At 39.0% G+C, this 17,745-nt stretch overlaps 2 protein-coding genes across 2 annotated transcripts in view; one reads left to right on the forward strand and one right to left on the reverse strand.

Annotated features, from left to right (window-relative positions):
* The window catches only part of plxnb1a (plexin b1a), a 76,687-nt gene extending 74,024 nt beyond the window's left edge, over positions 1 to 2,663 (reverse strand). The window contains 1 exon segment of the mRNA XM_022193770.2: positions 2,333 to 2,663. The gene's annotated coding sequence lies outside the window, so the exon portion shown is untranslated.
* A 2,479-nt stretch (positions 2,664 to 5,142) lies between these two features.
* zgc:171775 (STKc_p38 domain-containing protein) lies at positions 5,143 to 17,105 on the forward strand. Its single transcript, XM_022193769.2, has 12 exons — positions 5,143 to 5,337; positions 6,616 to 6,745; positions 8,407 to 8,465; positions 8,797 to 8,908; positions 11,805 to 11,834; positions 13,493 to 13,540; positions 13,758 to 13,872; positions 14,004 to 14,075; positions 14,686 to 14,765; positions 14,948 to 15,026; positions 15,177 to 15,350; positions 16,306 to 17,105. Exons 1-12 carry the CDS (start codon positions 5,204 to 5,206, stop codon positions 16,404 to 16,406), a joined length of 1,134 nt encoding a protein of 377 aa, XP_022049461.2. The 5' UTR covers positions 5,143 to 5,203; the 3' UTR covers positions 16,407 to 17,105.
* The last annotated feature ends 640 nt before the right edge of the window (positions 17,106 to 17,745 follow it).

Raw genomic sequence — 17,745 nt, forward strand, 5'->3', positions numbered from 1 at the left:
ATTTTCGTCTGGGGGGAGGAAGGGGTGATCACATAGACATATGTGTATATGTCATAGACATGCTGATCTGAAAAATGATCCGATCCGTGACTCTTGATCCGAGAACCGATCCGATCCGTGAGTTTAGTGATCCGTTGCACCACTAACCATCACACATGTAGCTTTCAATTTTGATCATCCTACATATTTCCCTTCCTACTTGATCTGCTGACCTCTAACTCCACAAGCGAGCAGGGGACCTTAGACCGATTGTCAGTGCCAAGTTTGATCATCCTGACTTCAGCACTTGCAGAGATATCTGACCGGACATACACACACACCCACATACTTACCCAGTCAGCTAGATACCGAAGTGAATGCAGTAACCCCGCTGACATGTACATCAGGCATGGTTAACAAAGAACAATTGATTAAATTCTGGAAGTGTTTCTGAGTCCCATCAATTCCCACCGCCTCCAACATATTTAGGTCACGCAATTCGGTATCCGTGCATAACGCACACATGCATAACAGACGCCTATGCTCACTACAAGGTAATTTTATATGAAAGATTTCATTCATTGCACGACTTAGCAGCCTTGGCAGAGTACTGTGCTCTCTGAGTGCTTTTCTTGTTTACTGATTATTGTTTTATAATGTGGCTGCACTTCTAATTGGCTTCTTCGATCTGCATAACTTTTAAACATCTTTTGAAGACAGCCAGTGGTGTCCATAGGCTTTTCCTCACTGGTGGCTACTTAAGCAAAATAATTCCATATTTCGGTTTGTGTGTCTAATTTATTCACAAGCTAGGAATATTTAGCGTCAGGATGTGCAACTATGTCTTGGGGCTGTGGAAGCTGTCATAGAGGTGGGCACATCCCCTGAGCTGCAGGGAGTGGAAGCAAAGTGACACAAACACACACACTGTAGTATATCGACGTTCATCTGCTGCTCTGATCGTCTGTAGGGATGATTTCAGGATTTAACGCTATTCTTAATGGCAAAGCATCACAATACTTTTCTAGTTATAGCTCAGTACAGCATGCAACACTAGTTTATACAGCAAAGCTATAGCAGGAAGCAGTACAGCACATGAATGATTAACATTAAAAATAATACTATCGATTGACTGGTCAAGAAAAAAAATATAAGCTTTTTGCTTTATCAGCTGCTTGGGGCTTAAAGAAAGCTATACTCCTTTTAAAGTTCACTTGCAAGTGACTTTACATAGGTAGTAAATAAAAGTTTCAGCTTCTGATAATGCATTAACACGCACACTTTTATTCATCCCCCACCATCCAGAATGAGTAATGCGATACTGTGCTTTCGAACAGACCCTCAGCAAGCAGATGGTCAGCTATTGAAAAATGCCTGGATGCTGGGACCCACATGGTTGAGGTTCAAGTCTGGACTATACAGCCACAGGAATCTGTTCCATCTGAACTGTGCTATCAAAACACATTTGAGAAGAAAGCTTCCCTTTCGCTGCACTGACTACTCCTCAGCGAGACCAGGAAAACAGTTAGTGTGGAGGCTTTGATTCTGATCACTTTCTAAGGTGTTTCTTGTGTTGCTAGATTAAATCTGACAGCTGTTACAGAATAGGGGGAACCAGCTGCTGAACTAAACTCCATCTTCCTTTTTTAGTCATTTCAACAAATCCGGGAACACGACTCACACTGACGGAAGCCTTTCAACTGCTCTCTGCAACATCTAGAGGCTTTATCACTGTTTCACTCCTGCTCCCATTTCACCACATGCGGCATAAACATCAGCCACAATCATCGGTGACAGAAATTCCAGAAAGTGGTCACACATCTGAAAGCCACTGTCAAGTTCAGTGAACACGGACAAAGTGGATCATTTCTGTTTTCTAAATGAGGCAATAAACATTCAGCTGTGTGTGTCCAGCAGAATGCTAGCAGGTGAACAAGGCATTTGACATTTGGCTCGCACAGCTCACACACATTCCTATATCAGCTGACAAAAGAGTGTGTGCATGGTGGTCCCAGTGTGTATCCACTGTGAGAGCAGGGTGTGTGTGGTGTGTGGTGGTGGGTATAATAGGTTATGTATTATATGGACAAACTCTGTGTTACAGTCAAAAAGATTGAAATAACTGCTGGTTCAGTGATCTGTTAAAACAATATGAAGTCTTTAATTATCTAAACACTTCGTATGAATTGCACTGTTTAATATTGATATAAAGGGGAGAAAATCCATTGTATCAACATGGTCATGAATCAGGGTTTTGCTTTTAACAAAGCAAAAAGAAAATGTTATCTTTCAGTGAAAAATAAAACACAGTCTGTCTGCTATTTTGTGCTCTCCTCTTATGATAAGGACTTACCTGATAGATGGAATGGTGATATTGAGTAAAACAGAGACTCGCATCCACGACATGAAACTATCTGATGAGGTCCAGCTGTACTTCATCAAACCGAGACAAAAAGAAAAAAAACAGAAAGAAAGAAAAGAGGCGCAGTTGTTTCTTTTCTCTTTTTTTTTCAAAAATGTAACTGTTCTAAAAGTAGTAAGAAAGTCCGAGTCCAGAGAGCGTGTAATGTGTGAGTGGGTGTGGGTGTTCCCCTCAGAGCCGGCGGCTGTCTCTGCTCAGGACAGGCAAACCTCCACATCTCAACGGCTTCAGATGCAGCAGCGAGCGGCGGAGCTGTGGGTGGAGGGCCGCCTTCACAATAAAAGACCGAAACCTGTCCAGGGTGACAGCACTCAATATAGCCGGAAGTGGGTTACAAATAGTGTTATTGTATGTAAAATATATAAACGCCTTTGAATTATTATTATTATTATTATTATTATTATTATTAGTAGTAGTAGTAGTAGTAGTAGTAGTATATACACGAAATATACCCACTTAATTTGAGGTAGATCAAATAAACAGTTGTCTAGATAAGCAAAGAAGAGACAAGAATTAATTTTCTTTCAAAAATGACGACATTTCTGAGTGACCCTAAGCTTTTGAACGGTATATAGGCCTATATATATGTATGTGTGTGTGTAAACTCTTGCAATATCCCATTGTCTGCAACATTTATTTTATTTCTTATTTCTTATTTACTGATCTGAAATTTGCAATTAATATATCTTTTCTCTCCAGCTTCAGTGCATGTTTACATTTGGAATGGTGACTGTTGGATGGGAAGAAAATATCTCTGAATCAATTTACCTAAGTTTATGGATGCACCTGTAGCGCCTGCTAGAGGTCAATAGTTCAACAAGATAGAAAACCCAGGTGTGAATTATTTTTTATAGTTTTCTTTTTTCTGCTGAGCCAGCAGGAGTTGAGGATGTCCATTGGAGAGGGGAAAGGGCAAACGATGATCTTCTGTGCTGCATTTATAATTTCATCCAACTATTAGCTAATCCCTCTTTATCTGACAGAGGGTTCCAGGGAACTGGAGCATATTCCAGCTGACAGTGGGCCAGACCTGGACAGGTTGCCAGCTCTCTCGGCTAACACAAATAGACGCATGGTTATGCTCATTTACGATCACACCAATGGGTGATTTAGAATCACTCTTTAACCTACGGTGGGTGTGTTTGGACTATGGGAGGAAACCCACCAACGAGGCGTTCTAACACTTTATTTTGAAAATGTTCCTCAGACATGCAGCTCTGTCTCTGCTGTCTTGACACGGAGCTGCACCTTGATGCCCTGTTTCGCTTGAAGTTCCAGTTTGCTGCATGGGCAGTATGAATCTGTGAACATACAAGTTTTGATCAACAAGTTCAATTAGCCGTGTTGATCATGATTTAGTTTTTTTTAGAAATAAACCAAAGTATTCATTTAGTTCTATACAGTATACTGTGTATGTTTAAGTAACTACTGTCTAATTTTGGAAACAATTTTTATTTTAATCTGTGCCAACTTTGAAATTCTAACACAAAAATGAATAGTGGCTTCTCCTCTATACAGTCTAATACATACGTTATGCATTTTCATACAGTCTGTGGTCTGTACCAACGAGAATGACATGTGACTGCCCTCTGCTGGTTGAAAGTCATTCTTGTAATCCAGTTAAGGTCAATAGTGTCTGGCCCAGATGTGCTGAAATAAATGACAAAAGACAAAATTTAAAATGAAAAAGTCTGATTGTAAGAGATTAGGTGATCCAGATGATCTACTCAGATACTAGTGACTCAAATGGTCTTTATAAAAACTAACAGTGCTGACAAAAACAACTGGCAGGGGGAAAGTAAATTTTCACATCTAAGTTTGCCATTCAGAATCGATATGAAAGACGATGAGTGTCAAGAAAGTTCCATCATACTTTCACCTTAAAGCACCTGCATGTGCGTCTATTGTCCTTTGTAACAGCAGACAGAGTAAACTACAGATAATGGCCTGCCTGCAAATGCCATTGGATTAAATTCCAACATTAATATAGGTGGTCTCTAACTCTGGAGAAAACATCCATCCATCCATTCTCTATACACTGCTTTATCCTCACTAGGGTCGCAGGGGGTGCTGGAGTCTATCCCAGCTGACTCGGGTGAAGGCAGGGGACACCCTGGACAGGTCACCAGTCTGTCACAGGGCTACATACAGACACACAATCACACTCACATTCACACCTAAGGACAATGTAGAGTAATCAATTAACCTCAGGATATTTTTGGACTGTGGGAGGAAGCCGGAGTGCCGGGAGAAAACCCATGCATGTACAGGGAGAACATGCAAACTCCATGCAGAAAGATCCCTGTTTCAATAGCTCTGTAAGTTTTTAATGTCAAATCAAGAAAAATAAGTAAATTAAAGAAAATAAATCAATGTAAATGTAAAAATGTAACCAATTTTATTTGTGACTTGTTGATTCAACTTAATGCCTTATGTTGGTTAAACTTGTTTTCTTATGTTCTGGTAATTAAGCATAACAGTTTCACAGCTCATAACTTTGAAGTACTTAATCAACCAAACTTCAATTAACTCACATTTGCATGACAGCAAGAGAACTTAAGCTGAATTAACTTGAATTTATTTACAGCATGCTGATGTAAGATTTAATTTACCCCAAACTTTTGAACGGTAGTGTATGGCAACATATTGTCAGCTGATTGAAGATGAAGGCGGGATCAGGTGCTGCAGCCTTGGGGGCGTTTCCCTCCTTCCCGCTACACCTCACCTGTCAGGTAGAAACTGCGAGGCTGTTAAAACCTCGTATGGGTAAAACCTGACTGGAAACTGAAACAAAACAGAACCATGCAGTCTCCTGTGAAGGATATCCCCGTCAGACCGGGGTTTCACAGACTGGAGATCCAGAAAACGACGTGGGACGTCCCGGAGAGGTATACGACGCTGCGGTCCATCGGCTCCGGAGCTTACGGGACCGTGTGGTGAGTTTACCTGGGAAGGAGCGGAGGACTTCAGGTACACTGGCGAGGAAACTGCCGCTTGTGTCACTCCCTCAGAACAGTGCGCAGCAAAATACATTGTTGTTACTTTCCCCCCCCTATAATGATCATACAGCTACTGCTAAGTGGCCTGAAGTCCGTAATTAACTTAATATGAGACATACTACACTTTTTAGTCCTGCTACTAATGCTATCCAGGGTAAAGGCAACTCATATGTTAATAGGAACATACTGTGCTTACATAATAAGATATATTACTGTCATCCAACTTCAATAAATAATTACTGTAGCAGTTAGAACACTGACAATGTAGAAATGTGTGATAATTTAATGCTTCTCTGTTAGGCTTCTATGTTTTGCAAATGCTCGAAGGTGCTTAATGTCCCTTGTTGTTCAATATGAAAGTTTAAATGCTTTGCACCACAAATGATTTTCTATAGGCTGTCGAGATTTTTGTTACTCTTAGGTCTGCATTCCATTGCCAGAATATGTTGCAGGCAGTTCAAGAGGCCTAGATTGCTCTCACATCTGCTAACAGAAGCACTATTGTCCGCCTGAGGCGAGTCAGCAAGTCGATGCAGGTCCTCCAATATGACAGGAATCTCCACCACCAACAGAGGAAAACCCAGCTTGCAGGAATCCAAGATACCTCAGACACACTTTAATCTAAAGATAAGCCACCGACAGACAAGGTCGTGTTGCTGATGTTATCATTATGCAGCAAAGGCACAACAGCCCCGGATGTTAATCTGAGTGTTTAATTTCACATCTTATCGATGAACAGGTTTCTAATTGCTTGTTGTATTTTTTTAAATGAACTTTAAGAATATCACACATTTCAGTTTTGTTTTGTCAGCCTGTAATATCCAACAGAAACTCCAAAAAGAGGAAGTCATTTCTACAGTTATAGCACAGCTATTAATAATTAATAAAATAAGTAATTAGTCAGCAATAATAGAAATAACTACCATAAAAGTCAGACATTCTCTAGTTTCAGCTACTTAGAGGTAAGAATTTGTTGCTTTTTTTGTTTTATGTGGCTCTAAATGTAATATCTTTAGGTTTTGAAGTGTTAGTCCAAACCAAAGAGACAATTTCAAATGGTCATCATTTCACTAACTCAACAACAAATCATTGTATTGCAAAAATCCCCCCCCCCCCCGCTCCCAGTTAATCCGTACTGAAAATTATAAATGTGAGTTGCATTCCTTAGATGATCCACTGTGTCCTGTCACTAACGCTGTCTTTGTTCTCGTTTAGTTCTGCCACTGACCAGAAGACCAAAGAGAAGGTGGCCATAAAAAAGCTGTATCGGCCCTTCCAGTCCCTCATCCATGCTAAGCGAGCTTACAGGGAACTCAGGCTGCTCCGCCACATACGGCATGAAAATGTAAGGCTTTGACAAAAACTTAAATAAAACTAACAACTTCAGTAATATATTACAGTCTGCTACAATACACTGCCAAAAGTAGTAGTTGTTCAGATTTTTGCTGATAATCGGGTGTTGTTATTGCAGTCTTTTTCTTCATCCTTTTCAAGCAGATTGTCAGTCTTAAACGTGAAAGAAAAAATCTCAGTTCCTAATGACTCTCAGCTGTAAATATGTGATTGTAATTACAATGTAGAGGCTCTGTTTTATATCAAAGTGACTCTGGAAGTCAAGATAGAGACTAGCTCCTAAAAGTTTTTAATCTTGTTCACAATCTCGCTTACATTTCCCCTTCTCTCTTTCAAGATTTTAAGGATAAGCAACCATTGTTGACCATTCAACAAAAGCTCATAATGTCAACAGTGTGCCCTGACAAGCTGGGAGTGTTTTGTGTTGTTGGAACCCTCATGGATCACTATTTTTGCTGAAATCTTTGAATGACTTCCAGTGTAGTCCTTTTCTGTCACAAAAAGACTCCTACTCTGTTTTTTGTCCTGTGTCATTACTTCATGTTTTTGCAGTTGAAATGAAAAGAGGCAGCGGGTGTTTCAGCTTACGATCAAACTTAAGAACCATTTTCACCCTGGATGACCCTGTTATCACGTTGCGGCTTGCCACTATTTTTTCAAGGGAGAAACATGCAGCCTTGAGCGTTTACTGATTTTTTACTCTGACAAGGAGGCAGAGCGTCTGCAGAGTTATGTGATGATCAGCATTGATTTGTCTGTCCATCTGTTTGTCTGTCTGTCTGTTAGCAACATTACTCAAAAACCGACAAACGAATTTGGATGAAATAATCAGGGACGGTCAGCAATGACACAAGATCCAAGTGATTAGATTTTGGCAGTGATGTGGCTTATAGTCTGGATCCATGGATTTGTTAAAGATTTCTGTATCGTTGCAAGATAGCTGCACAGCGGCACTGTAACTATGACTACAAGTGAATGCTACGTCAGCTGCCTGCTGACGATCACATGATTGCAATCCTACTATAAATCGACCGTTGCGGACATGTCAGGACTTATCCATCAGAAATGATACACAGAACAATTGATTAAATCGCATATTTAGGTCACGCCATTTGGTATCTATACATAAAGTACACATGCATAACACACATCTGTGTTCAGAACAAAATCATTTTGTTTGTGAGTGCATCTGTATTACATGACCACATTCTATAGCGTCGTGATTTCTGCCACATTTTTTTTCCCAAGATTTCTACTGTTGGAAGTGATACAAGCACTGAGCAGCCTTGGTGGAGTACTGCGCTCTGAGTGCTTTTCTTGTTGTTATTATAATGCTGTTTTTTTAACTCTCAAATTTACAGTTTTGATTAGACAGTAAAACAGTGCCGTCAAATGATGCTCATTTTCAGAACACTCAATCTCTTTAGGGTGATTTTGGCTCATCATACTTACAAATAAAGATTGTTCATTCTGATCGAGCCAAAATCACCCTCACCCCCCCCCCCCACACACACACACACACACACATCACTGTAAGTGATCTTGGGCATATTTTTGCAGTTGGAAACATCCTTGAGTTTAGTCTATTAATATTAATGATAAAAATACATTAATAGTTGTGTTTTAATGTCTTTCCTTTGCTTTTCCTTAAAGGTGATCTGCCTCCTTGACGTCTTCACACCTGACTCCACGCTGGAGAAATTCCAGACCTTGTAAGTTGGGAGTCACGAACATCATTCTCCTGCTAGTTGTCACAACTTGTTGAGACCTGATGCGTGTGTGTGGGTGTGTGTGTGTGTGTGTGCATGAAGGAAAATCTCAAGCAAGGAAATGTGAGAGCAAGCTTATTCTTGTTTGTTTTGGTTAGTTTTTGCAGTTAGACTTTTGTTGCCATAGCAATGAGCTCTTTCCCTCATCAGTATTTAGAGCACAGTACAATATCTACAGTCTTCAGACTTAAAGACTCCTTAAATTGACTAATTGATTTTAGTTTTTCAGTATGTCCCTTGCCTTACTGTTTGACTGTCACTCTTCTCTCTCTAGTTATATGGTAATGCCATTTGTAGCTCAGGATCTGGGCCACATTATGAAGAAGAGGCGGTTAACTGATCGCGTCATCTCATATCTGTTCTACCAGCTTCTCAGGGGTCTGAAGGTAAGGAAATTCTCATGTATTTATCTCCTAGATTTTTATTTTACAGAAAGATTTGTATGAAACCCATAGAGTCACTATCATGACCAAGACACATTTTTAAAAACCAGTGCTGTAAAACTAGGTCAGCATTTTCAAAGAATAATGAATGAATTACCAGATCAAGCCCTTTCCATAAAACTACAATCTAATGTCTAGGTCTCATGCCTCTGACACAGTCATCATCTATAGGTTGGAAATATCGACATTTCCAAATCATGTGTAGTCTGAACTGAACACTGTTGGAATAATGTAAGACTACAACAGCACAAGGTGAAACCTGCAGACTGCCTTCTGAGATGACAGAAATAAATCTAATAATGTGTTTTCAGAGGAGCTTAGCATGGCTGCAACTTCAGTGCTCCTGCTCAGATTGTTGATGGCCATGACAGCAGTTATGAATCGAAAATTAAGTCTGACCAAATGAACCAGACAATCATTTTCATATCCTCCATAAATATTCTGTCTGTTCCAGTGCCATCATGTGATAAATTATCTTGATATCTCAAGAAATTAGTGTCCTTGAGTTAATAAACTAGATATATTTGTTTTCACAAACAGACAGATTTTGTTTTGTGGTGATAATTAATTCATGATCTCGAGATAACTGCAGTTGAGCACTGTAGACAAGGAAGTGGGTGCACCATATATGTGAAGTGGTATAAATCATGACACATTGGTTAATATTTCAGTTTCATGAGCATTCAAATGAAACATTGTCATTACTGTGTCTTAGGCTTGATTAAGATAGAATAACAGGGGAGAAGCCGGATAAAATAATGCTTGTCCCCCAGGTAATTTCATTTATTGTTTCGTGCAAGACATTAACCTTGCAAAATCATGCAATATGCCCCTTTCTGTGTGAAAATTGTGTTATTTTTCATATGCATAAGCTTTCCATACCCTATGCATGTCCAAAGGAGTGCTGGTGGATTACCCAAGAGCTCATTTAAAAGTAAATATTGTTTTTTTTTGTTGCATTATTTCTCAAATAGGCCTTACATTGGCATTGATTTTAGTAGCAAACAAATTTTACGATAGAGTATTAAAAATCTAAATGTCCAAGTACATATTAGATATTTTTGGTTTTAAATATCTAACAATCTATCCTTTCATCCAATCAGTTTATTTATACCTTTCTGATTCCATAACACAATGCCCAGGTAAATGCAGAGCAAAACACATGTACTTGTCAACATTCTCTAGCGCCTCCTGAGGAATCTCCAGGCATTGTCAGAGCAGGCAGACAGTACTGTCTCCCAAGAGAGTTGAAAATACCCTGAGAGCTGACCTGGAGGCGCTAGGCTAAGGGTCAGGGGTGGGGTTAGGGTGATCAGATGCCTGGCTATCTTCAGTATAAAAGAGCAGCTGTTCTACTTCATCTTCCTTGATATTATACTCCTTTCCACACTGTTCAAAAAGTAGAGACCAGACTGCATGCAAGACAATCTCATTTTCATTGCTTGTTATGGCAAATTTAAATCATTTTTGTTACAACTGAACACTCAGGATAATTACTGAGCATACTTTGTCTAAAATGTAATTGCAGAGTGTGGAACCTGGCTTTTAAACTCAGTTTTCTCTGTGACTGCCAGACTGTAAAATGTAGAAGCCTTTAGTTAAGGTAGCAACTCACTGTAAATGTAAAAAAAAAAAAAAAAATCCCAATTTTATGTACAGCCTTTGTCTAAGACTTACTGCAAAACACCTCTGAAAATTAGATCCTGTCAGCTCCAGATCAACTGCAAATGCAGTCTTTTTTTTGCCATGAAGCTGAACACTTCCACCAATCATGATGAGTGCAGGACATCAAGGCTGGCTTAGTAAAATTCTGTTATTCCATTTTCTAATCCCTTTCATCATTTTTTTCTTGTCATAATTGATTTGATTTCTGATATTTACCAAGGGATGGTCCAAACCTTCCTAGCAGAACTTGTTAGTGACACAAAAAAAAAGGCAAAAAAGTCAAAAAGAAGTACTGGATAACATAATTCAAACTGCTGGAATCAAAAATGTTATGCTAATAATTAATACTCCACATTTTTCTTCACATTTACCCTCAGTGCTACAGAACATTTTACCATCTTTCAGCTCATTGTTTTGGTTCTACAGCCCACAACTTCACCGCTTTAACTCACTGCTGCTGCTCTGTTAGCGACTTTAAAAAAATATATACATCTTTAATGTGCCACGCAAAAAACGACATATTCCAGTCCACTATGAGGGTGCTCAATGGCAAACTGTTTTAAATACAGCCCATGTTATTTTAACGTGTATTTATTTTGAACTCTCATGAAAGAGTACAGTTAATCTGATGATGAATTGGAGGACAAATACTTTTAAATTCCAGGTATACGTTTGGCACAGCAATGTGTTCTCCCATACCAGCAAATTAACTGTATTGTTTTCATTATAAATGTCAGTCACAGTCTGAATGTGTAGTGGATGTTTGACAGCCTTACTCATACTCATGCCAGTCAGTGCTAGTCAATGTGTAACCAAGACTGGAAACAAAACCGAAAGCAAGTTTTAAGCTGGAACACAAGAAATTTATGTAAGTCACCTTGTATTTGAAATAAATTGCAGAGGTCTTGGATCCCAAGGTATTTTCTTCTCTTATCAGTGACTTTGTGCTGTGAAGGCACTCTGGATTTGTTCTGACGGGTGAAAAACACACTAAACATAGCTCTGACAATCACCTGTGGGCGGAGACTTTTGTTCTTTCTACAGCTTTACAACGTGCCATTTAGAGAACCATGTGCCTGTGGGTTTTCCCACTCTGCTAAACAAACATTACTGTCTGTGTATGCCTCCTAAGCTGTTTCACTCTGTTTTTAATCTGTCCTGTCCTTCTTTACAGTATATTCACTCTGCAGGGATCATTCATCGGGTTGGTATATGCACAGCAATCTCAATTTACTTGGTTTTTCTTTAGAATTGGTGCATTTCAAGGAATAGTTTGACATTTTGAGGCATAATCACTTTCTTGCCATTAAATATGAAGCTGGTACCAGCTGCTGATTAGTTTAGCTTTACATAAGGACTGGAAATATATTAATGGTCAACTACCAGTTGCTTCCAAGAGTCACTGCGACCCATCATGTCACACACAACTTGATGTATTAAAGATAAAGATGAAGCACATGACAAAGACTGACCATTCATGTTTTAATAACATATTACACGAATGCATGTGTATGTAAGAACTTGTAAAGTTATACTCATGTTGGCTAAAAGCGCCTCATGTTAGCTTGCTGGCTAACATTATTGACTTATGATTTTAATACAGAAAATGTAAGCCAGGTGTAGTTCATAATGCTAAGCTAAAAAGCTGGAGTCAGCTGCTGACTCCCATGGCCTCCCTGAACTATACAGACAGCTGTACACTTTTAGCAACAACTGCAACCAAGCACTTCCAATAAGTAGAGATCAGTGTCTAATATCACTGTGGTGGAACTTTGACTCGTCTTTGCAGAACTGCTTCAACACAGCCACAATGGGGGGGTTTGTGAGCATGAACTGCACTTTTCAGGTCCTGCCACAGTATCTCATGAGATTCAAGTCTGGACTTTGACTAGCCTTCTCCAAAATTCAATTTTTGTTCTTCCGAGCCATTCAGAGGTGGACTTAGCGGTCATTGTCTCTCCCTATAACCCAGTTACACTTGAGCTTCAACTCATAAACTGAGAGCAGAATTCCCACAGTTTCCCACAATTAGTAGAACTCATCATCAAGGAGAAAATAATCTCCACAACATTATTCTGCCATTTGTGGAATTCTGTGTTTAGTTTACACACAGGTCATTTTTTAGGGTTTATTAACTGTCAAAAGACTAAAGTCTTGGTTATGTCTCAACTGTAAATTGAGGCTGTCAATGTTGGTATAGGTGACAAGAACTGTCCTTTGTGATACAAGGTTAGGGTGGGAGCAGCAGGTGACACAAATAAGGAATCCTCCTCAGACCAGACCATCTCATTCAACAAAGCTTGGTTCGTCCTTCGAGCAACGCAGCGCCTGAAGTGGAACTCAGCTACAGAGTTTGCAGACAGTTTCTTTCGAGATTATTGCTTCTGATCTATGACATCATACACTTATCAAGCAAAAAGTACTCCATCCACAAGCCTCCAAGGATATTCCTGACACAAAAAATCGCTCATCCAATCTGCTTAAATCTTAAAACTGCGTCTCTTCGGGTCCGCGGGCAGACACTCGCCAAGTTTTTCAGATCATTAGATCTGATTAGCTGATTCTTTGGATTACATTTAGATGTATATTGTGTTTACTCAGATTTCCTCTTTTTTCTGCTACATTTTGATTCACGCAGTTTAGTCTGAAGTACACACAGTTATGGAATTAATTTAGAGGTGATTGAATACTTTTTGATGCACTGTACTTAGATGAGAACATTGATACTCCCATATGTCTCCTAAGTCCAAGCAAATGAGAGTGTCCGTCACAATGTCAAACTATTTTCTTGAATATTTCATAGTATACGATCTGTACTGGTCGTAATAGGCTTTGTATTAATTAGAAACCATGTGTTTTTAGGATCTGAAGCCTGGTAATCTTGCTGTGAGTGAGAACTGTGAATTAAAGGTAAGTTTTTTTTAAAAAGAATCAGCTGAATACAATCCAGATGATAATTACTTCCAGTGTTACCTGTGAGAAGATATTGTTATATTCATGTCACATTAACTCACTATTATATCCATGCTGTAATGTGCAAAGCAGTCAAAGCTGAGAGTGATTTTAGATACAGAGCATGAAACAAATATTCTTTGCTCTCTGAACAATCATCTGTAACTGTTGTCAGATCCTGGATTTTGGCCTGGCAAGACAGACAGAGAGTGAAATGACTGGTTATGTTGTGACACGCTGGTACAGAGCACCAGAGGTCATATTCAACTGGATGCACTACAGTCAGACCGGTAATAATATTACCTACCTTGTATTACAAGTAGTCATTCTCTGTTTGTTTCAGATATGACAGAATATTGCAATAATACGAAGTACTACCATGTTATTATTGAAATTCTCTCTGTGCCTCTCTCCCTCGCAGTGGATGTGTGGTCGGCTGCCTGTATCCTGGCTGAAATGATTACTGGCCAAGTGCTTTTCCCCGGACATGACAGTATCCACACACATGTTCTAATAAAACTGCATGTTCAATTACAAGAACCAGAAACTCATACAAACCCTTGCAATTTTAATTTTTGAAGGACAGGATTTTTAAAAAAGAATCAGGTGATGCGTTGTATGGCTCAAAGGGATAGTCCACAGAGTTTTATACATAAAGGTCAGCATCTGTTTCTAATATGAAGCTGAGAGAAAATAACAGAAAATGACTCTTAGGATGTCTTTGGGGTTTAAAAGATGCAGCATTTACCACAAAGGGAAGGTCAAATTCAGCCATGCCATTGGTTGCAGATTGTGAAATGTACAATGTGTGTCTTGCAAATGCCCAAATTTCATTGAAGTGCAATGCTAGATTGCGATAAAACTACTTTAACTACTCCAAGAAAAAAGATTTTGTCAGCCAAACACAAGTTCTAAAGAATTAATCTTAGAAGCATTGTAAACATATAACTAATTTTGTAAAGCAGTGCTGTTACAGCATGTGCAAAACTTTAGATGTGCAGAAACACAAGCTGCAATATGCCTTCATTTGATATGACAGCTGTGACCATAGATCGAGCCGGTGCATGCTGGACATCCAGAGCCTTCCTTAACAGTGTGTTCAGGTATTGATCAGCTGAAGAGGATCCTGCGTCTGACAGGAACACCAGACTCCTCCTTGGTGCAGAAGATGCAGAGTAAAGATGTGAGTTTTGTCCTGTCTGCAGTGACATCGGCAACAACGCCGACTTGTTTCGACGTTTAAATATCTAAAATTAAATAAAACTAATTTTGCCTGTACTCACTGTTTCATCATGTCAGATTTTTTATTTTTGTATTGTACTTTCATGGTTTGAAATACAATAATAATTATCTGTTTTTTTTCAGGCACAATCATATGTGCGAGGTCTCCCACCACAAAAGAAGAAAATTTTTAGGGAAGTGTTTCAATCCATGGATGACAATGGTGCGCCACAAATCATTGGTTTAAAACTAAACAACAAGAAATTGTGTAATGCAATAATTGCAGTGTTGTCGGACCAAACCTTACTGCTATGAATAAAAAAAACCAAAAAAAACATTGAATTGAAAATGCATTCTTTCCCGATGCTTCCAGCTGTAGACCTGCTGGAGGGGATGTTGCTGCTGGATCCTGAGATGAGGCTAACAGCTACACAGGGGCTGTCCCACCCCTTCCTGGCTGAATATCACGATGCAGAGTACGAACCCGACTCTGACCCTTATGACGACTCCTTCGAGAGCCTGGAGCTTGCTGTTGGAGAGTGGAAGAGTAAGTACAGCCGCATAAACAAGGCTGGAGGTGATTGTTACGGTGACTTTTGATAATGCATATAAGAAGTTGAAGTCCTCGCGGAGAACTATTTTGTATGTAACTATAAATGAAAGAATCTGTTGGTGTGTTTGTTCTTGACTTTTTTTTTTTTTTGAACAACCATTAATTTAATGTACTTTGCACTTGATGGGTGACCAGAGAAAGTGTAAGGCCAAGTTTGATTTCATTTTGGTCAGCGGTTTTGATCATGGGTGTGTTTTTGGGCCCTCAGCCTGGCCTTTAGCCTAGGTTTGCCCCTTTAGAGGGCAATGAGCGTCGGTTTTGCAGACTGGCAGAGGCATGACCTGCCCTTCTCTATCTCTGATTGGCTGATCCTGACATTCCAACCAACCTCACTTTTGACATCCTCTTTCTGAATAAATATCAACAAAGTCCTTCTAGATGATGTCTTGGCATTTGGCAGCCATTTTAGTTGCATCTCCTAGCAGTTATTTTGGGCGAATAAGATCAGTTCCCTATCTAACTGTGATTTCAGTGGTCACCACAGCATACAAACTGTATGTAAAGAATCACCCTTAACATCTGATAAAAACTGCTCATAAGCAATGATTGGCTGTTATGAGGAATGGGTCAGATAACCACCATCTTTGGCATTTCAGAATGCTCCCACAGATTTCTGATCTAGATTGTTAAAGTGGTGAGTTGCTCCCTCATAATGTCTGTTTTTTCTGAGTTTTCCCTCTGCCACCCTGCAACAAGTCTTCCACGAGACAAGATCATCAAAGAGAAATGTATGAAGTCAAATGACAATGGGACCTTTTAAGTCTTAAAAAAGATCTGTACTGTGTGTGAAAGTAGAGAATTCACTGAGTTCCATAATCTCATGAAAAAAATCTGCCTTAGTTGTTTGACTGGAAATTTTAATATTGTTTTCTTTTCATTCTTTAATCAGGTCTTATCCACATGGAGATCATGACCTTCGACCCGACAATCCCAGTAAGACAGCTGTGTAGGACGCTGTGCTTGCTGACGCCACCCAGTGTTTGGTTATAATACGTGCACCTACTGGATCTGTCAGCAGCTTTGAGAAACAAATACAGAATCAACTATTTTCAAAGTGTGGTATTGGTCCATCAGATTTGTATTGCAATTAAACGGCATTTTACTGAAAGGCAGCTTTTCTTGGTTAGGTGATCTGGAGAGGATAATAGAAAGCAGTGTTATAATTGTGAAAAGGTACAGTTTGTCAACACCTCAGATCTGATCAAAATCACTGGATTGTAAAGTGTTGTCTTCTCATTTCAGTAAGAATAAAACATTCTGGCAAAATATCCTTAAATCGAGGCCAACTTGCAAGCATTTTTCAAAGCCTTTGTACCACATCTCAAGGTTTTTCATCAGCAGGACATCTCACTGTTTTGACTGTGAAATGTTTGACCTCCATGGCTATGAAAAAAAACTCGATCAACCATTAGTTAAGGGTCAAAGATGAACTTTTACACTTTACATAGGATTTTTTTTTCAACCACTGCATGACATTTGGTAAATGTGTTAAAATGTCAGTATCAAGCTCAAAAGTTTGGAAAGAAAAAAAATCTCAGTTTCATTTGAACGTATTTTAAAAGGACTCATGTCTGATTTTGTATGTTTCTGTGTAATAGTTTGGTAATATATAATGGCTATATAGTACAGTTTGTCTTTTTTTTGTCTTCATTTCATCATGATCTTTATGTCTGTTCTTTTTTTGTTACTATAGTCTCAGTCATCTGTTATAAATAAAACACTTGTATAATAACTAAATAATTGAATTGGTTTGGATGTATATGAACAAATCTTGCTATTAAATGGCATAAATACACAGAAACATCTGTCCATGTAGGAGCACTGGATATGATTTTTCACTTCTCAATCCTGTTTGCACCTTTGATGTTTGCATTCAGTGAGCTGAATTATTATAGTAATGACGCAGACGTTGTGCAAAGCTTGCATCAACCGCACATCCAATTTGGTCACACAATGCAATTTTAAATAAAAATAGTTCTTAAATGTTGTCACTAGAGGGCAGCAGTTGGTAACAGCAAAGATTCTTTGAGCAGAACTGAGAGGATTTGACGGTGTTCACAGAGTGAAAAACTGGAAATCTGATTGTAGGAGGGTATTTGAAAGATGGTTTATCAGGTTAAGATACAAAAAATACTAATTTTTCTGCAATTTTTTTAAATTCTTGAATGGCGGTCTTACATACCAAAAGTTCGCTAGTTCAAACACCTAACGATAAATGAAGGGACTTTCTGTCTGTCTTTCTGTCTACGTGTCTGTTTTTCATTTTTCAGCTGCATCTGATAAGTGTCAAACTTGACGAATGTGCAGCTGATGACCTAAGGAGCGACAG

The sequence above is a fragment of the Acanthochromis polyacanthus genome, chromosome 6, assembly GCF_021347895.1.
Source record: "Acanthochromis polyacanthus isolate Apoly-LR-REF ecotype Palm Island chromosome 6, KAUST_Apoly_ChrSc, whole genome shotgun sequence".
NCBI lineage: Eukaryota > Metazoa > Chordata > Actinopteri > Pomacentridae > Acanthochromis > Acanthochromis polyacanthus.